At 40.9% G+C, this 20,772-nt stretch overlaps 1 protein-coding gene across 1 annotated transcript; it reads right to left on the bottom strand.

Moving 5' to 3' along the window:
• Positions 1 to 13,827, bottom strand: LOC120564296 (myosin heavy chain, fast skeletal muscle-like). The gene is made up of 37 exons (XM_039809151.1): positions 13,664 to 13,827; positions 13,409 to 13,565; positions 13,295 to 13,322; positions 13,107 to 13,203; positions 12,906 to 12,998; positions 12,753 to 12,816; positions 12,573 to 12,671; positions 12,386 to 12,489; positions 12,131 to 12,269; positions 11,907 to 12,025; positions 11,455 to 11,604; positions 11,184 to 11,354; positions 10,828 to 11,094; positions 10,609 to 10,731; positions 9,186 to 9,273; positions 8,948 to 9,065; positions 8,741 to 8,864; positions 8,267 to 8,403; positions 7,928 to 8,183; positions 7,601 to 7,843; positions 7,340 to 7,516; positions 7,114 to 7,259; positions 6,931 to 7,021; positions 6,442 to 6,831; positions 6,205 to 6,331; positions 5,997 to 6,115; positions 5,714 to 5,910; positions 5,032 to 5,215; positions 4,329 to 4,494; positions 4,067 to 4,191; positions 3,650 to 3,958; positions 3,353 to 3,556; positions 992 to 1,117; positions 645 to 815; positions 453 to 557; positions 281 to 376; positions 1 to 159 (listed from the first exon to the last, which is right to left on the bottom strand). Exons 1-37 carry the CDS (start codon positions 13,772 to 13,774, stop codon positions 1 to 3), a joined length of 5,580 nt encoding a protein of 1,859 aa, XP_039665085.1. The 5' UTR covers positions 13,775 to 13,827.
• Positions 13,828 to 20,772: the final 6,945 nt, after the last annotated feature.

Here is a 20,772-nt window from a genome sequence, read left to right as displayed (position 1 = left end):
TCATAAAGCTGATGTGTATATATTTACCTTGCCAGAGTCACGGCTCTTCGCTCTCAACTTGTTGACCTGGGACTCTGCGATGTCAGCGCGCTCCTCAGCCTCCTCCAGCTCATGCTGCACCTTCCTGCACTTGGACAGATGAGTGTTGGCCTGCTCCTCCTGAAAAAAACATAGAGATTGAGATTTTTATAAATCTCCTAAAACACCAAAGGTCTTTTTGTGCAATAAATCTGCCACAGTATCAAGCTTTCAGTGTTGAAAATGTATATACTGTCCTTACCGCTTCCTCAGCCTGCCTCTTGTACGCCTTGACTTTGAGCTGCAACTTGTCAACTAGATCCTGCAGCCTGGCAACGTTTTTCTTGTCCTCCTCAGTCTGTTAAAGTTTATTTATTATTATTTTTTTGTATATGTTAAGTTGATTTGCATGTTAACTATCAAAGTGACTGTACCTGATAGGTGAGCTCCTTCACCCTCCTCTCATATTTGCGGACACCCTTAATGGCATCTGCTCCGCGTCTCTGCTCAGCATCAACCTCTGCCTCCAGTTCACGCACCTTCAATGAACAATAATGAAATAAGTATACATCTTCTTTTTTTTTTTTTATAAGTTGAGCTCTGCAAATTCTTTCTTTTTTTCCTACCCTGGACTCAAGTTTCTGGAGCTGCTTCTTGCCACCCTTCATGGCCAGGTTCTCAGCCTCATCCAGGCGGTGCTGCAGGTCCTTAACAGTGACCTCCAGGTTCTTCTTCATCCTCTCCAGGTGAGCGCTGGTATCCTGCTCCTTCTTCAGCTCCTCAGCCATCATAGCAGCCTAGAGGAGGCAGCATAACATGTTATTTAGTGGCCCCATTCTCCCCATTGTAAATCAGTGTAGCATAAAGATGATTTTGAAGCCGTTATTTAAAGATAATTACATAATGGTGCTGTAATTATGTCTTGAAAAAACACATTGGAGTAAAAGTGAGAACAATTAAAACGCAAACCCACATCAGTGATGGCCTTCTTGGCCTTCTCCTCTGCATTCCTTGCTTCCTGAACAGTGTCGTCCACTTCACCCTGGACCTGGACCAGGTCAGACTCAAGCTTCTTCTTGGAGTTCAGAAGGCTTGTGTTCTAAAAGGCAAAAGAAGATTTAGGCACTTTAGTCATCACATGGTTGATTTTCCAGTGTTATTTAAAGTGGACACATTGCTTTTTTCCATATTTTCTGTCATATCTGCAATGTTATAATGTAGGATTTCATGTTGAACGTTCAAATAATGAGGTAAACGTATTTCAGAGAAATCCCCGTGAGCTAAGAACTCTCCGGTTTCAACAGTTTTTTCTACTCTCTGGCTAAGTGTCACAGAACACTAAGCTGGCCTTCTACTCATAGACAGTATATAAGAATGGACCAACAGATCCCGTTGCTCTGGACGGAGACCAGTGAAGGCTATTAGAAGCACTTTTCCGTTGAGCGCTAGCGATACTGCGCAGCCTCCAACTGAGAGAGACAACGTAAATGTGATGTGAGCAACCTGTCTGAAAGTTGGAAGTCTTCTGGTAGCTGTGCCAAGAGAAATCTCAATCATTCCCAATCTTACAGAGAGGGAGAGCGTAGGTATATGTAAGGAGATAACTTAGGCACAGGCTAATTATTGCTAACTAAAATGCTAGTTAACATTAGTAATTAAACTTAAACAGCTCATGTAAGTCGAAACTGCCTGTGAACTTCTCCTGTACGGAGCCATAACGTGAGATACAAGGTAATGGAGCCTTTTATACATTGTGGTGTTTCTTTAGAAATAAACAATGGACAAATAGAGTCTTTAAACGCTTCAGATGTAAAGTTATTCGCTGTCAAGTGACGTCAAAATAAATGTCATTGGAATGCTAACGGAATGTGATCGCTTTGTAGCATCAAAATGGCGCCATAGGAGGTTCGAGTTCTGAAGCGAAGCTTACCCCCTTGCTTCTACTGGACATGGGATTGGTCGTCTCCTCCAGGCAGGAACTATTGTGAGTTTTTTTTGTTTTTTTTAAGCTACTGTGGTGTTAACATTGTCGCATGTAGCTACATGCTAACGGCAGTAAAAGATGTAATCTTGGCTGCCAATGTTGTTAAATTCTCCCCAATTCCGGGTCACATTACTCCTGAAACATTTCCGGTTAGTATTTGGTTTAAAGGCCTTTATCCGGATTTTTTACTGTAGAAAGTGCTGCTATATTCTATTAGTGTCCACTGCTAGCTAACTATAGTAGCTACATGCTAACAGCAGTAAAAGATGTCATCTTGGCTGCCCATGTTGTTAAATTCTCCACAATTTCTGGTCACATTACTGCTGAAACATGTCTGGTTGGGTAGTGTTTGATTCAGAAGCCTTTATCTACAATTTTTTTACAGTAAAAAGTGCTGCTTTGTTCCATTATAATCTAACGTTAGCATACTGCTAACTATTAAGTAGCTGCATGCTAATGCTAGATAGCTGTAATCATGGCGGCCAATGTTGGTCATTTCTCCCCAATTTCGGGTCACATTACTGCTGGAACATGTGCAGTTGTGTAGTATTTGGTTTAGAAGCCTTTATTTTAGATTGTTCACGGTAGGCTACAAAGTCCAGCTATAATACTCCTTTGTGTCTAAAGGCGCTCACACACCAACCCGATTATCCGCCATCGGACAGTCTTGCGAGGTCGGTGACCCGAGTCTGTTTGGTGTGTTCCGTGCCGTCATCAGTCGGAGGAGCCGTCAGCGTTCATTTGGGCCGATTTGACTTGTTAAATCATCCAGTGGGCAGTCGGACTCAATGACCAATTACCGGAAATGACGAGCAGGATGAGCGAGACGAACGCTTCTCAAAATCTGACGAAAATCTTTTAAACTGACTGATTTGTCGATCTGAAATGAAGACAGATTCAGCAACTGCATGGCCTATTTCTCGCTTAAAATGTTTTCAGAAACCCGTTTTGGTGAACTGTTTTCATAAAATACGAGATCGTATTCCGAACGAGTAGGACACTAGTATGGTCTGGCTTTGAAATCCAGGAGAAGCCAGACCCACGTGACACGTTCGTCCAATCAGCTGCTGGTTTTCATTTTTTGGGCGATAATACAGATTAGCGACACCTGCTGTTATGGAGACGTATTACGTCTCGCGCAGGCGCAGAACGTACGCTCAAGTCGGCGTCACTTTGGTGTGTTCCGAGGCACTTTTTTGACCAACTCGGGGAGACTGATCAGTCCGACTGCTTTTTATGCTGAATACAAACACAAAATACAAATATAAACCTAAACATGATATATAATAGTTCCCTTTTAAAATGTCATTAGATTTTTGAATTATTGAAGAAAAAATTGGGCTCGTTCACCTGAGAGTGCAGAAGTCCAACACGCTCACTGGCGTCCACCAGCTCCTGCTCAGCAACTTTGCGACTTCTCTCCGTCTGTTCCAGAGCAACTCTAAGCTCCTCGATTTCAGCTACCATCAGACCGTTCCTGCGATCCACCATAGCAGCTTGTTCCTTGTATTCCTCCTGTGCTCTGACAGCATCATCAAGGTGCATTTGTGCATCCTAGTGAAAAAATATCAGGAAAGTATTCACATGAATGCCAAAATCTACCTGCACTGATCATAGTCTGTGTAACAACTCTGTGTCTAACAATACCTTCAGCTGTGCCTGCACATTCCTCAGCTGCTTCTGGGACTCAGCGGCCTGGCGATTGGCGTGGCTCAGCTGAATCTCCATCTCATTCAGGTCTCCCTCCATTTTCTTCTTGATTCTCAGGGCATCGTTTCTGCTCCTGACCTCAGAATCCAGATTGCTCTGCATGGAGTCAATCACCCTCTGGCTGTTCCTCTTGATCTGCTCCATCTCCTCATCTTTCTCTGCCAGCTTCCTGTCCACCTCACCCTTAATCTGGTTGAGCTCCAGCTGGACACGCAGGATCTTAGACTCTTCGTGTTCCAGAGTTCCCTGATGATATCAAAGAATAAAATATTAATTTCTGCTTCAAACCTTTTTAAAGTGTATTTGTCCATGATTTAGATTTTTTTCAGAAGATGTCACCAGAAGAAAATGTACCTCAGCCTCTTCAAGAGCTGTCTGGATCTCAGCCTTCTCTGTCTCCACCTGCTTCTTGGACTTCTCCAGCTCATGGATGCTCTTGCCAGTCTCACCAATCTGTTCAGTCAGATCTGAGATCTCCTCTGCAGAGAGATACATTTGTTTTATATTGTTAAGCCTTAAAACATAAAATATAAGCACTTTATTCTAACGTGTTGAATACAGTCTATGAAATACACTTGTTGAATACAGTGTAACTGCTACATAATGTAGAACTCACGTTGCAGGTTCTTGTTTTCACGCTTCATGGTCTCCAGCTGATCCAGAGATTCCTCATAAGAGTTTTTCATCTTGAACAGCTCAGTGCTGAGAGAACGAGTCTCCTTCTGGGCTCCCTCGAGCTCTGCCTGACCCTCCTCGTACTTCTGTTTCCACTCTGCCAACACCTGAAGAACACAGTTAAGTTGGTTATTTAACAACATGAAGACAAATACAATACATACATATTTCATTGTTTGTGTAGTCTGCATCGATGACGTTCCTCTTCCGGGATTGTTCAGGTGCTGCCGGAAATTCTGCCGGATGTCCCTCATTTTAAGCCGGATGTCCCAGACTTTCCCTTTTCTTTGTGTTGGCATTTTAAACTCCAGTGGATTTCTGAGGACTATGGTTGACTGCTCCTCATATCTCTGCAGGGTAAATCCAGACAGCTAGCTAGACTATCTGTCCAATCTGAGGTGCACAACTAAAACGACTTTCTTCCTGAGGCTATTTTGCAGAGGAACCGTCATTGTGTTACTTAGCGCCACCCAAGACGATCTTGATTGGTTTAAAGAAATGCCAATAAACCAGAGCACGTTTCTCTCCCATCCCGGAATACTGTGTAGACTAGCTAGACCATCCTCCACAGCACTGTGGAGGAAGGTCTGGCAATGCGTGACTATTGTTTGTATGGCTTGGCCACACAAAGTTAACAATACTACCTTGTCAAAGTTCCTCTGCTTCTTGTCCAGGTTGGCAGCCAGCCCATTGGCCCTCTCCACATCAACCATGAGGTCCTCCACCTCACCCTGGAGCCTCTGTTTGGTTTTCTCAAGAGAAGCGCACTTGGAATTCACCGCCTCAATCTGCTCCTCAGCCTCCTGAAGACGCTGAGCCAGCTTTTTCCTGTTTGAAAAAAAGCAAAAGATTTGTTTCCAACTAAAAACTGTTATGCTACCTGAAGCCTTAGTAACAGGAATCTGCAACTTGGATTCTTAACACATTATGTAACAGTTAGCAAATCCATATACGACATACAAACACTGTCTCGGCCCGATCATAACTTTTCTGGAAATTGTATCTCGGAAGGTGCAGCTCATATTACATTTAAGTACTAGACGTTTGGGTCTTTACTACAGCATGTATTCTTTTTGAATTTAGCCTACTGATATAACACTGGTGTCTTTGTGGTTTGTTGAAAAACATAATATTCTTAGCATAGTGAGTATTTTTCAAAATAACAGGTCTTGGAAAATGGGGTAAATTTCTAATTAGCCTATTATTTGGGTAGCAGTGGTAATAGCATGTTTTTTTTATGGATCTGAATGATCATATGAAAACAGAGTTGTAAAATGTTTGCTCCAAATTAAAATGCCGCCATTGCATTGTTTGAATGTTACTCACTTGGATTCCTCAAGTTCCTCAGTGCGCTGGATAGCATCAGTTTCATACTTAGATCTCCACTGAGCCACCTCACCGTTGGCCTTGGACATTCCACGCTGCAGCTCAGCCTTGGCCTCTTGCTCCTCCTCAAACTGCTCCCTCAGCAAATCACAGTCATGGCGGGCTGATTGCAGTCCATGGGCAAGAGCATTCTTGGCCTGGTGTAAGACATATGATTGAATTTACAAAATTCCACAATCCCAAACTAATAATACCAATACACACTTACTTAGCAGTTTCTTACCTTAACCTCCTCTTCAATCTGTCTTTTCAGCTCCTCAATCTGCTGTGTGAATGCCTGTTTGCCTCTGGTCAGCTGGGAGACAAGAGCTTCTTTCTCTTCAACTTGACGACTGAACTCACCTTGTGTGAAAGATGTCACGATACATTAGTTTGTGACACGTTTCTCAATAACATACACAACAGATCATTAACTGATAGCTTGTAGATACCATTTTCTGTCAGGAGACGTGCTTTCTGTGCACTTGTGTCATTGATTTGACGGACATTTTCATCATTCTTGGTCTTCAGTTCGCTGAGTTGGTCCTCTAGAGTACGGCACATCTTTTCAAGATTTCCCTAATGAGTAAATAGAGATGAGATCAGTGATCGGATTTTATTTATAATATTAATTACATTATTTACTATACTTATTTAGTTAATAAAATAGCATGTAATGCATTGTGTACCTTTGCTTTAGCGACATTCTCCATGTTGCTGGAGAGGTCATCAATCTCCATCTTGTATTCACTCTTTTCCTTCTCAAGCTTCTGCTTTACACGCTGGAGGTTGTCGATCTGCTCTCCCAGCTCAGCAACGCTGTCAGCTTGCTTCTTGCGAAGAGCAGCAGCAGTGGCTTCATGCTGCAGAGTGGACTCCTCAAGATCACGACGGAGCTTCTGGAACTCGGCTTCACGCTTCTTGTTCATCTCAATCTGAGCAGCAGTGGCACCACCGGCCTCCTCCAGCCTCTCACTGATCTCCTCAAGTTCCCTGGAGAGGTCAGCTCTCTGCTTCTCAACCTTGGCACGAGCAGCACGCTCAGCCTCAATCTCCTCCTCCAGTTCCTCAATACGAGCCTGTTGAATATAGATGTGATGTCTTTCAGTAAACTTTCACTTTTAATACCTAAAATTGGAAACGTTTGCAGAAATGTTTTGTGTAACGTGATATGTCACCTGGAGCTCCTTGATCTTCTTCTGAAGCTGAGCACCAAGTGACTGCTCATCTTCAATCTTGCTAAGGAGCTGACTGATTTCAAAGTCCTTCCTGTGAGAAGTTTAGATAAAATACATAGAGTTCATGCAGTTCATCACATTTCTTTTAAAAGAATGGTTGTACAAATTGAAAAACTTAGTTACTTTTTGATCTTTTCATCAGACTGCTGCTTGTCATTCTCAAGATCCATGATGGATTCCTGGGCCAGTTTCAGATCACCCTCAAGCTTTCTCTTGGCTCTCTCAAGGTCCATACGGAGCTTCTTCTCTTGCTCCAGAGAACCCTCAAGCTAAGAAATAAGATGAGTTTTTAACCATCACATTCAAGAAGAATCTTGCTTTGCCAATCCAAGAGACTTTGTAAACTCACATCATCCACTTGCTGCTCAAGCTTGGTCTTGGCCTTGGTCAGAGTGTTGACTTTGTCTTCCTCTGCCTGCAGGTCATCAAGAGTCTGCTGATGAGCCTCCTGAAGGGCTTTCTTTTCCTTGGTCAGCTTAGCAATGCTCTCATCCTGAGAGGCCATCTCCTCAGTCAGGTTCTTCACCTAAATGTGCAAGAAAGATTTTGTCTATAAACGGTCATCATTATAATTTTACTTGATCTGATGGACAGATTATTATTTACGAACCTTGTTCTCTGTGGCATGTTTCTCTTTTTCCACTTTGGCCAAGGTAAGCTCCAGGTCATCAATATCCTTCTTGAGCTCAGAGCATTCATCCTCCAGCTTTCTCTTCTTGGCAGTGAGCTCAGCATTGATTTCCTCTTCATCCTCCAGTCTCTCAGTTATCTCTTTGAGTTTGGCCTCCAGCTGAATCTTACTCTTGATAAGTCCCTCACATCTCTCTTCAGCATCATTCAGATTCTCTGATTCCTAGTTAATTTTTATGAAAATAGAAGTTAGCACATCAACTTTGAAAAACATGAAAAGCACAACTGTCTGTCGACGTGTACTTACAGATGCTACTTGCAGCTGCAGATCATTCTTCTCCTGCAGAAGGGACACCATCTTCTCCTCCAGTTCCTTCTTCTTGGCCAGGGCAGCAGCCAAGTCAGTTTTCATCTTTTCATAGTTCTCCTTCATATTTGCCAGCTCCTTCTCAGTTTCAGCACTCTTCAGCAGAGGCTTGATCTTGTAGTACACCTTCATCCATGGCCAGTGTTTGACATTCATGAATGAGCGGATGTTGTACTGGATGGTATATATGGCTTCCCTGCGGACAAGGAGTAGCTGTTAGGGACAATATTGTTATTGATTTTTCGTACCATCATTCAGAATGAGCTGTTTTCAACATGCCTCCTCTCCATCATCTTCACAAACTCTCTTCTCATGAGGTAACCACGGCACAAAGCCTGAGTCATGGTGACCAGAGTTGCCAGTTTTTCATCTCTCATCTCCTCAAGGACACCCAGCAGACCGGCCTTGAAGAACACCTAATCAAACAAAAAATAAAAATGAATTTAGAATAAACTCAGATGGTGAATACTTCACACCCTGAAAAAGAAAAACTTAAAAAGATTTTCACCTTCCTCACATGGTTCAGGGGTTTTAAGTCAAAGGTGTTTTATAAATGGGCACTTGCAGGCTTCTCTACCTCTATACTAACAATAAATCACTTGTTCCTTGGCATCATAATCTACAATCACGTAAGTACTTTTGACATATTCTGCTATATAATTAACAGAATGTGTCATGCAGACACACTGGACTGAATAACCTAACCTCCTCGGTCATTATTCGTCAGTTAAATAAGGAAAGCCAGGTGTTTACCTTGGTGTGTCCGAATTTGTACTCGTCGTGATTAACATCAATTGACCCAAGCAGCTTCTCTGAAGCCTTCTTGTTGTCAATGAACTGGCCATCGGGGATGACACTGGCATTCAGCACCTTGTACCTTGAGTTTTATAGTAAATAGTCAGTGTGATCATTTATTTTAAATAATCTGTATCAAAATTCTCTTTAAATATCCACTGATACCTCTGCTTGAAATCAGCGTAGAGGATTCTGCTGGGGAAACCTTTTCTGCAAATTCTGATACCCTCCAGCACACCGTTACACCTGAGCTGGTGGATGACCAGGAAGTTCTCCATCAGACCTGTAAAAATACATTTCTTAATTAATTCTTTGAAGAAATGCTAGCACAAAATTAAGTAAACCATATTAACAAACAAAACCTCTCCTCAAATAATCTCTTAAGATTATGTTCTCTATCTACCTGGAGTCTTTGACTCATTGGGAATCAGGCAGCGCACAAAGTGAGGATGGGTGCTCCTCAAGTTAGTCATCAGCTTCCCCAAGTTCTCCTGTAGATCCAAAATGGTGAGTTATATCATGACATGTAACAATTGTGAGTTTAACATAAACTGATATATATACAGTATAAGATAAATTTATAATGTTAAATATATACATATATACACTACTGGTCAAAAGTTTTAGAACACCCCAATTTTTCCAGGTTTTTATTGAAATTCATGCAGTTCAATGTCTTATTGTACCCTGAAATGAAAGAATAGAACAAATGAACAATTTAAGTTAAAAAAGAAATCATGGAATCAATTTATAAACCAAAATGTATTCTAAATTGTTGACTCATCAAAGCAGCCCCCTTTGGCAGATATAACAGCTGAACACACTCGTGGCATTCTTTCTACAATGGAAATCAAATATTCTTCAGAAAGTTCTTCCCAACTCTGTTGCAGAAGTTCCCATAAATGTGTGGCATTTGTAGGTTGCTTTGCTTTCACTTTTCTGTCCAGTTCATCCCAAACCAGCTCAATGGGGTTTAAGTATGGTGACTGTGCTGGCCACTCCATGTTTTTAAGCTTACCATCTTGTTCTTTTTTGCTAAGGTAGTTCTGGCATAGCTTGGACTTATGTTTTGGGTCATTATCTTGCTGTAGGATGAACCCCTGACCAACTAGGCGCATACCAGAGGGTACTGCATGGCGCTGCAAAATGCTGTGGTAGCCCTTTTGGTTCAGGGTGCCTTTCACTCTGTACAAATCACCGACCCTGGATCCAGCAAAACAGCCCCAGACCATCACGCTTCCTCCTCCATGTTTGACAGTTGATGTCACAAACTGAGGAACCATCCTTTCGCCTACTCAACGGCCTACAAAAATCCTGCATGATGAACCGAAGATTTAAAATTTTGATTCATCAGTCCTTCTTCCAGTCTTCAGTAGTCCATTGGCAGTGTTTCTTGGCCAAGGCAAGCCTCTTTTTCTTATTCTGACGTCTTAGCAATGGCTTTCTTGCTGCAACTGGACCTGTCAAACTGCAGCTGGAAGTTTTCTCTTTACAGTTGAAACTGAGCCTTGCAGAATACTGTACTCACATGGGATTTGGTAGCACCAACTTTCAAAGCTTGATCAACCTCCATTGCTGCAGAACAGCTTTACGTTGTTAACCCATTTCTTGTTCCCTGAAAAAGGCCTTTTTGTAAAATGTACATTATTTTTCAGTTTTGGGTAACCTTACTTTTTTTTTAACCTCAGGCAGTTCACCACTTAACCTTTGTACCATTTGAAGCTATTCATTGGACATGAACTGCTAAAATTTCAATAAAAAACTAGAAAAATTGGGGTGTTCTAAAACTTTTGACCAGTAGTGTATACACAATAGGTTTGCCTTACCCTAAACTGTGAAGACACAGTCTGCATAGAACCACCCTTCTTCTTGCCTCCCTTCTTTCCACCAGTTTCTGTTGATAATTTAAAGTAGACATACAATTTACATGAACAAATATACATTATAACCTTAAAATACATTTACATTATAACCTTAACATTTTTTCATTTTACTGTAGTTACTATCGTACCCTCAACAACAGGAGGGAAGCAGATAGCCAGCACTTTCACTGAGGATTTCATGTAGAGCTGAACGACAGAGTCATTCAGTGGATCCTTGTTCTTGTCCAGCCAGCCAATAACATTGTAGTCCACGGTACCAGCATAGTGCACCAGGGAGAAGTGGGCCTCAGCCTTGCCTTTGGCGGGCTTAGGCTTCTCAAATGCTTTAGATTTGCCAAGATGCTGGTCATACAGCTTGTTCTTGAAGGATGTGTCTGAGGCCTTGGGGAACATGCACTCCTCTTCAAGGATGGAGAAGATTCCCATGGGCTTAAAAAAGTGGCAAGAAGTGTTTCATTAAGTGATCCATTAAGTCAAATTAAAAACAATTATATATAATCACCAAATTAATTGATTACCTTTTCAATGAGCTCAATGCAGGCAGCCAAGTCCATGCCAAAGTCAATGAAATCCCAGATAATACCCTCCTTCTTGTACTCCTCTTGCTCCAGGACAAACATGGTGTGGTTGAAGAACTGTTGCAGTTTCTCATTGGTGAAGTTGATGCACAGCTGTTCCAAGGTGTTGAACTGTGACGGGACAAATAATCAATATGATCTCTCGCAGGGCAATAAGACTGATTCTGTCATGAAAAGTATCACCTTCTGAGTTGTTTGAAATGAAGCTTACGTCAAAGATTTCAAAACCAGCAATATCCAGGACACCAATGTAGAACTGTCTTGCTTGTTTAGTGTCCAACATCTGGTTAATACGAACGACCATCCACAAGAACATCCTCTCATAGATAGCCTTGGCCAGGGCAGTCACGGAGTTCATCACCTGAATAAATCAAGGATGTGATTTGATGAAGGTCAGTGAAGCCTTTTCGGAAAATCATTGATTACTGGCATTTAGAATTTCTTCTAATCTCTCTAATAAGGCAGGAATTTCTGCGTCAATCAGTCAATTCAATTCAATTCAATTTTATTTATAGTATCAAATCATAACATAAGTTATCTCGAGACACTTTACAGATAGAGTAGGTCTAGACCACACTCTATAATTTACAAAGCCCCAACAATTCCAACAATTCCAGTAATTCCCTGTTTATAAATAGTAGGATATTGATAATTCATGTTTACCTGAGGTACAGTCTGTCCCTTGGTGACATACTCATTTCCGACCTTCACTCTGGGATAGCACAGAGCCTTGAGCATGTCAGCGGAGTTCAGACCCAGCAAGTAAGCAACCTTGTCAGCCTCTGCAAATAGTTCAGAGATTTACCATCATGATGTAAACAGACACCAGTGGGATTTATTTCTGTTGTTCCCAATCTATTCACTCTGAGCTGACATTAAACACTCACCCTCTGTGCCATCAGGCTCAGCCTGCTCCTCACGCTGCTTCTGCTTGAACTTCATGTTACCATGGTGGAGCACAGCACCAGTCAACTTGTAGATGCTCACCTTCTCTTCAGCAGTGAAGCCCAGGATATCAATGGCGTTCTGGGTTCAAAAGAGGTCCAGACATAACATAATCATTTTAGAAAAGTGCAAAGGGAATTTTTATGTTGCATTTAATGCAAACATATTTAAAATAATATGAAGTGGAGATCACTCACATCAGTGGCTTCCAGCTCAACTTTGTCATCGATGCTGGCCACAGTGATCTGACCCATGCTACACATGGGGAAGTCGTAGGGGTTGGTGGTGATGAGTGCCATATCTGGAGATCAAAAAAAATTGTGAAAACGTCACAACATTTGTTCCATATGAAAACAGGTAAAACGATGTGCTCTCACTCCTTACCAATCAGCTCAGGTATGTGTGCAGTCATCATCTGATAGAAGATGTGGTAGCCTCTTTCATCAGGAAGCTGGAATGTCACTCTAGACTTCTCCAGCAGATCTACAAATATTTTTCATAAATTACAGTCTGGCCAATTCTCATTTCCAATCGTTTGTATGTACTATGAGTATTATTACTTACATGTCTCAATATCAGCACTAGCCAGTTTGCCAGTTGCGCCGAAATGGATTCTGATGAATTTACCCTGTTTGGAACAATGGATTTTTAATATCCTTCCACATTGACAATCTGTGACTAGACCTCTCTCATGTGTAGAAATCGTTCCATACTTACAAAACGAGAAGAGTTGTCATTCCTCACAGTTTTGGCATTACCATAGGCCTCCAGCAGGGGATTGGCTGCAATAATCTGATCCTCCAATGACCCCTATAATTCAGGTTTAGAATTGCTATGAGAAAATAACTATTTTTCTACCCAGGAAAAACATTTCATACATAAGAACCCTGAATTGGACTCATCATACAGTAAAAATACCTTTGATGCATCCTTCTTCGGTCCACCAACTGCGATTGTTGCAAAGTACTGGATGACACGCTTGGTGTTCACAGTCTTTCCAGCACCGGATTCTCCACTAGGTATAGACACAGACTTATAGTAAGAACTTGATCAAGATATTTAATTATGTTTAACAAAGTCTACAAATGTTAATGTAACAAACTCACGTGATCAAGATAGACTGGTTCTCCCTATCTGTTAAATAAAAAACAAAATAATTTACTGTGTTTTACTGAAACAGAAACCTCATATACTGATAAATTGTTTTGGTAATGACTTACCAGTAAGCATGAACTGAAAAGCGTTGTCAGAGACAGAGAAGATGTGGGGTGGAGCCTCCATACGCTTCTTGCCTCTATAGGCAGCTACACATTCAGCATCGTACACTGGGAGCCACTTGTAGGGGTTCACAGTGGCACAGAACAACCCAGAGTAGGTCTGAAAGTGATCATAGAGATTCAACAGTTAACTCTATGTTTCCTCCAAGTTTAGCAATTCACAATATTTCTCTTTTCTCATTAGGCAGATTGTCTTACGTAGATCATCCATGCTGCATAACGCTCTTTGAGGTTATACAGCACAGAGGCTTCATTGAGATGGGTCATCATGGCCATGTCCTCAATCTTGTCATACTTGGGAGGGTTCATTGGATAGACGTCAGCTTCTTTAACTGTCCTCTCCTGAAACAGGACATTTGTCACAATGAGAACTGATCATATTGAATTGCCGGTTGAGTCTGACTTCATGATACCAACCTCACTAGTGGTCAGGACTTCGACGGTGACTTTGTCACCATCTTTCTTGAGGATTTTTGCCTTCAAGTACAGTTCTTGCTTATCGGCCACGTAGCAGGCAGTCTTGGCATCAAATGGTGCACTTTGAGCCTCAATTCTCTCCTTTTCTGGCTTCCGAAGGTAAATGGCAGCTTTGCCATAAATGGCCATCTCTGAGTCCGTACTCATGGTGGCGGCTGATGTCTGTTAGATGATTACAAAGGAACTGTCATCTTAGACTAAGTCCATGTAATTAAACAGCGGTCAAACTTAAAATTCTGTGGGGGCTTGCATATCTCAGTTGGTGGAGTGGGCGCCCATATGTAGAGGTTTACTCCTCGATGCAGCGGGCCCAGGTTCGACTCTGACCTGTGGCCCTTTGCTGCATGTCATTCCACCTCTCTCTCCCCTTTCATGTCTTCAACTGTCCTGTCGAATAAAGGCCTAAAAATGCCCCCAAAAAAAATCTTTAAAAAAAACAAACATGCTGAACATATCCAAACTGAAACCACGTCCTGGTATTGTTACAGGTGGGCTTTGACTTCAAAGTGATTCAATCCTTTTCAGACTTAGTTGTTACTGAGAATAAATGCTGACATGTTGTTAAGTTTAGTACAAATGCTTGGATGATTAACATCAGAAATTCAACGAATGAGAAATAGTTTGCACATGTATTACGCTTTTTTATAAAAGATTTTAAGATTATTTTTTTTGCCATTTTTAGGCCTTTATTATTGACAAGACAGCTGAAGACATGAAAGATCAATGATATGCAGCAAAGGGCTGCAAACCCACAGCCGATGCGTCCAGGACTGAGCCTCTATATGTGGGCGCGCGCTGTTCCAGATGAGCTACCCAGGCGCCTAATGTATTACGCTTTTAAAGAAAAATGCAACATTTAAAATTTTCCTTACCTGACCTCCTCTCTGTCAACAGTATTCACCAATCCTGTTCAAAACAGTTTTTGTTGTTAGAGTATGTGTAAAAAACAAGATTCAGTCAACAAATGTTTCTATTTACATAACTTATTTCTTAAATAATATTTATAAAATGGCCTTAAGCTTAAGAAAAAAGTGTTACCACAAGCAGGAACTCCCAGATCTTTAGTGCCACACTCTGTGTCCACAAGTAGCCTTTATATTAAACTCGGTTTTGATTACACAGCAAAAGTTAAATCTATACCATGTGGTATTCATACCAAATGTGGTGAGACAGATTTATAGAAAGAGAATTTATCATCTCATGTTTCAGGTTTCATTTCGTTTGACCACGTCTTGGTCTTTGCTTACACATCACATCAATAAAAGTTTACTGTACGCTATTTTTAAAGTACAAGTTGTATAAGCCTTTTTGGTAACCTTTATAATAGGTAGCACTTCATAATAACTACAAACTATGAAGCATCAGTTAAGTATTAGTAAATACTTAATGCATCATTTATAAAGCATTGTTCCTACATTATTAAACATTAGTATGTAATTATGAACACAGTTATAAATGTTAACTGTATGTGTTTCTCACTTAAGATGAGGTCACACACAAAAACTTAACTTCTAACAAGTAATTACCTGAATTAATCATGAATTTCAGTATTAATAAAACTTCTATTAACACACTCAATACCCATTAGTGCATGTCAAAATCATATGTATAAATACATGCATACACGTTCGTCTTTTTAATCATTTAATCCTTTCTTGTGAACTATTGACAGCTCCATTATTGGTTCGTAATTAATCAAGGCCCGAGCACTGACATTGGCGGGGGCGTAGGCCTTATTGAAATTGCTCGTGATTAGTATGAGGGCCTGAGCACCGACAGCGTGTGGTCTTCTGGAGCACCACAGGGAGATGGTCTCTAGCTCTGGGTGATTATAACGTTTACTCTAACTTCATTTACCTTTTCTAACTTCTTTCTCAAATCTTCCATCTGATTCAAACTGCCATTACTGGAAATCCACATTTCTCCCAGGATTTCAAATGTGCACCTGTCCATTCTCCGAATCTGTCACACACTATCTTCATAGACACAGACTTCATAATGAGACTCCTTTTTCTCTTTACTCTCATATTTACCTTTACCTTACCCATTTTGCAGTAGGGTGTCACCCACACTCTTTTTTGCTTAAACATTGTGTGTATGTGTGTGTGTGTGTGTGTGTGTGTGTGTGTGTGTGTGTGTGTGTGTGTGAGACAGCACTGGATGTACCTAATATTCTGAGAAACATTGCTAAACTTAGAGCCATGGTTTTGCAATGTGAAGTTGAGAAGATCATTTATGGTTTTATATCATCCCGGCTTGATTACTGCAACTCCGTTTTCACTTGACTCAGCAAGGCGTCCCAGGACCGTCTACAACTGGTCAAGAACTCTGCTGCTAGGCTGTTGACCAGGTCCAGCAGGATGTCGCACATCACTCCTGTCTTAGCCACGTTAAATTGGCTTCCAATAAATGTCAGGGTCCAATTTAAAGTTCTTGTTCTTAAATTTAAAGCATTGCATGGTCAGGCGCCTGTTTATAGCTCTGACCTGCTCCAGCCGTACATTGCTAACAGGTCACTCAGGTCCTCTAACCATTACTGGTGGTCCCACGCACTCGTTTGAAAACTAAAGGTGACCGTTCCTTTGAAGTGGTAACTCCGACTCTGTGGAAAGCCCTTCCTAGTAACTTACATTCTGCGGTCTCAATTGAAGCTTTTAGAAAGCAGCTGAAGACTTGTTTCAACTCGCTTTTGTCTCATGTCTGTAATTTGGGGTTTTTAGTCTTTTAATCTTCATTGGAATTGTATTTGTTTTTGTTTATTTTCTGTTTTGGATCCTATTGTATTTTAATCAAATGTCTTTTGTTTGAAGCACTTTGTGACTGTCTGTAAAAGGTGCTATATCAAATAAAATTATTATTATTATAATATGCTTGTGTGTGTGTTACTTCTTTCTGTTTTAAGAGAGACAGCGTGTGTGTTTCATAACTAGTAACTAGAATGCGCTTTAGGGCCTGTCATAATAGCTTGCACTCAGGGTTGCCAGGTCTGCATGACAAAACCAGCGCAAAGGCCAATCAAAACCAGCCCAAAACCAGAATTTGAAAGTATGCCTCTGCCAAAACATATACACTGCTTTAAAAGTTTTAAAGCATTTAAAGCATTACTATAAGATAAGAAAAAACTTTATTGTCTGTTCACACAGAAAATTTTCTTGCGTCGTCTGCTCCAACAATCAGTAGTTACATAAAAAACCCAGACATAAAAAAAACATTTGATATAACATTTTAATAACACACCTTTACATCACACACATACACACACACACACACACACACACACACACACTTTTGTTTGAAATGTTAATCAGCTTGTCCTTATCCCCTTTTAGATAGCACTACAAGTTTTTATTTTTAGGTTTTTCCGTGTCAATTCTAGTCTTTTTACAACCCCCTTGAGCTCCTTTTTTGGCAGAAGTTGGTATTCGTCATGTAAAACATGAGAAGGGTCCGTGGTGATTTTCCCCGACAGTCTGTGGGTACGCTTAGTGCAGCTCTTGAGGAAGGAATGACCCACCACCTTGGAGCAGATGCCAAGAAGCCGTGATATCATATTTTTTTTTAGCTGGACTGAAAGGCCACTGTACCAGACTGCAGGACACTTTGGATGGTGGAGCAGAAGCATAGATGTAGAATTTCCTTACTGGCTCCAAATGACCCCAAGTCTCCTTAAAAAGTAAATCCTCCGTTGTACCTTATTGCAGTTGAAATCAACATGGTGGGTCCAGGACAATGTACTGTCTATGTGCACCCCCCAGATATTTGAATGATGATGTTTGCTTTATGGGTTGGTTGTGAACTGTGACTGGAACAATGGGGGTGTCTCGTGTGGCTCCGAAGATGATATCCTCTGTTTTGAGAGTATTGATTATGAGAGCATTATAAGATAAGATACTTTATTTGTTATTGTACACAAATACAACGAGACATTGTTTGGAAACAAACCTGAGATGCACACAGCTAAAAAGATTAAAATGCTCCTCCCCCTCCTTCATCAGCACTACCAGTGCCATATCATCAGAGAATTTGATGATGTAATGGTTAGGCACACTGTTGACACAGTCATTGGTGTAAAGGGTCAATAACAGTGGTGAGCTGACACAGACCCAAAACCAGCTGTTGCCTGTTGATGAGAAAGGAGCAGTACCAGTGGATTAGATTTGGGTCTATCTCCATCTGATGCATTTTAGGGAGCAGTATGTCAGGCTGTATCGTGTTGAATGCAGAATGCAGAAGAGAAGTCTATGGAAGGCACTACGGCATATGGTTTTATTTTTGATGCATCCAGATGTTTTGAGACAAGATGCATGAGGGTAGCAACAGCCAGTATTAGTGCCGCGCTGTTGTTTGTACGCAAACTGGTACGGGTCCATTTTATTCTGTATAGACTGAGAGAGCGTGTGAGAGATGATTCATTCCAAGCTCTTCATCATTCCAAGCTCTTCTATATATAACTGCCAAATGTTTTGTAATATCTACTACCTAAGTAACATAAATGTTCAGTGTTTCAGCATGTAAAGCAATTTTGCCGAACATGTAATGCAAATTTACTGAAGCACAAACTAACCTGTTGTTTTGTTGCCTACTTTTTACTTTTGTTTTAACTTTGTTATCCTTCATTGTTAGCCCGCTAGTTGTAAACTCCTTACTAGTTAGCGGCCTTCGCTAGAGAGGCAGGCGCCAGTGCTGGGCTGTAGGGGCACGTCATTTGTGTGTGTGTGTGTGTGTGTGTGTGTGTGTGTGTGGTCTACCCAACTAGCGGACAAAAAAAATGTAACCCATGGCAACATTTCAAAAGTAGCCTAATTCCACAGGAAAATCGCAGATCTGGCAGTCCCTGCTTGCACTGGGGCCTATTGTAAATACCTTACGCCACTGCTTTAAAGTTGTGTGTTTTATTTTTCAAGATTCAAGACTTAACTTTATTGTCATTGTATGTAAAAATGTTAATATCTGTTGTTTGTCTGTTGAAGACAAGCATTACATCTCATGCAGGGAGGTTCAGTACAGACAAGCCCAGAACCACCTCAGAAGTGGTTTTGAGTACTTTTCCAGGTGTTCATATGTCTGCGGAAAACTTTGAGACTTTACAGGTGTGTAGTTGAGATCAAAATGAATGCCGAGTTCAAAGATGGGTCACACACACTTTACGTCCCTGGCCAGATTTGGCGTTGTGGCTGGTGATGGGATCTAGTTAAAGTGAACATTTCAGAAACCACACACTTGATTGCCACTTTAGGCCAGTGAGTTCACAGTAACACACTCTTTTTTTGGCTTGTAGAAGTTGTATGTGTATGACCTGGCTCTTGTAACTTTGAACCCCAGTGGGATTTTAACCCAAGACAGGAGGAACAAGAGGTCTTAAATATCCTGTCCTGTTCTTTCCAGACCTGCAGTTAAATTCTGCACTGGTGATGTGGCAGATTGAAGACTCATATCTTATCTGACCAAAAAGCTCCCTCTGCTGCACCACGTCGTACATCCCATTTAGCACTTGTCATCCGAGCTCTTCACAACATTCTCTTGCAGTGATGTGCTTCTTCTTTGATGTTGCATTGGGTATCTGACATCAACCTCCGCTGCAAGTCTAGACTACTGTATAGTTTGCACATAAATGCCAGCTTTTGCAATTGATTGCTGACAGTAGGCTACTTGTCACACGCTGCAACCGCCTATAATGCACAGTATGGCCATTGTTTGTGAACTTTGACCACAGATATTGTATATAGAGCTCATCTGAGATTTATTCATATGGAATTTATCCTCACTGTCTCTCTCCTCCTCCTCTTTTCCTTCCTTCTCCTGACTCACTCACGGTGTTGTGGTCTACTGCAGTTGTATACACCCTATATCCCTTTCTACACCCCCCTCCTCTATCTGTTGTTCATTTCGGCCTTTGATTTTATAAACTTGAGACTGTAATAAAGTTTGAGGAAAAAAACATGTGTCTCTTGGATATTTTTATGATAATAGTATTGGTTTATATAATCACGTTTGATGATTTCAATTTTTTTTTTCTCCGCCTGTTCGTGGATGGCTCAATCTATGATGAGCCTCATCTGTAGCTATGAAGAAGAAGCCATAGACTCAATCAGAGCTGTAGAAAATAAAAACTTAATTGTTGCAGTTAGGCATTTCATGCTAATCAATGTCTTGGAAGTGCTCCAAATTTTGGCTGTCAGCCAACATGAAAATTAAGGGGATTTTGCCTCTGGAACTTTGGACTGGTTAGGCTGATTCCTTTTACTATAGCTCCCTCCAGTGGAGGGAGAAGTATAGCTATTGTCATCTAAAAGTAGAAATGATTACACACTAACAATACATGGTGGGCTACATGCAGAAAAATGAATCAAGTGTAAAAGTAATCATTATGTTATTGATGCATTAACAACATGCAAGCAGCACCTGTGTATGAGGCACTCCCCTGATTTTGAACATGAAGTTCATCTTCTGTGGCACTGACGGTAGCTTTTCCAATGTTTGAAAAAAAACAAATTAATAACCCACACATAACAGGGTTATCTTGGTTTGGCCTTGAGAGAAAAGTCAGTAGGCCTATGACAGATGGGAGGTGTTGGTTTTGAAGCCAGTTAAAATGTTGCATTATGTGAAATGTAGGATCTGATTTTGATCTTTCTCAAATCTGTCTGAGTGCCACAACTAGAAAAGGATCAGTGAAGGACACCATTAATGTTGTCAAGAAGGAGCTAATTTGAACTACTTTATATAATGTTAGTCTAACATTATATAAAGTAGTTAAATTTGCTGTTAGATGGTAGTCCAATCTATCACAACGCATCATATTTTACAAACAAATGATTGGATTGACATGT

Source organism: Perca fluviatilis, chromosome 8 (assembly GCF_010015445.1).
Source record: "Perca fluviatilis chromosome 8, GENO_Pfluv_1.0, whole genome shotgun sequence".
Classification (NCBI taxonomy): Eukaryota; Metazoa; Chordata; class Actinopteri; order Perciformes; family Percidae; genus Perca; species Perca fluviatilis.
The sequence above is the reverse complement of the archived record's forward strand: the minus strand, read 5'-3'. Positions and strand labels throughout refer to the sequence as shown.

Coding starts and splice junctions, on each gene's coding strand:
- LOC120564296 (XM_039809151.1), bottom strand. CDS start 13,774: ATGAACCCTCCCAAGTATGACAAGATTGAGGACATGGCCATGATGACC. Junction 12,817..12,905: donor ATGACAACTCTTCTCGTTTT/GTAAGTATGGAA, acceptor TGTTCCAAACAG/GGTAAATTCATCAGAATCCA. Junction 11,095..11,183: donor GCATTGAGCTCATTGAAAAG/GTAATCAATTAA, acceptor CACTTTTTTAAG/CCCATGGGAATCTTCTCCAT.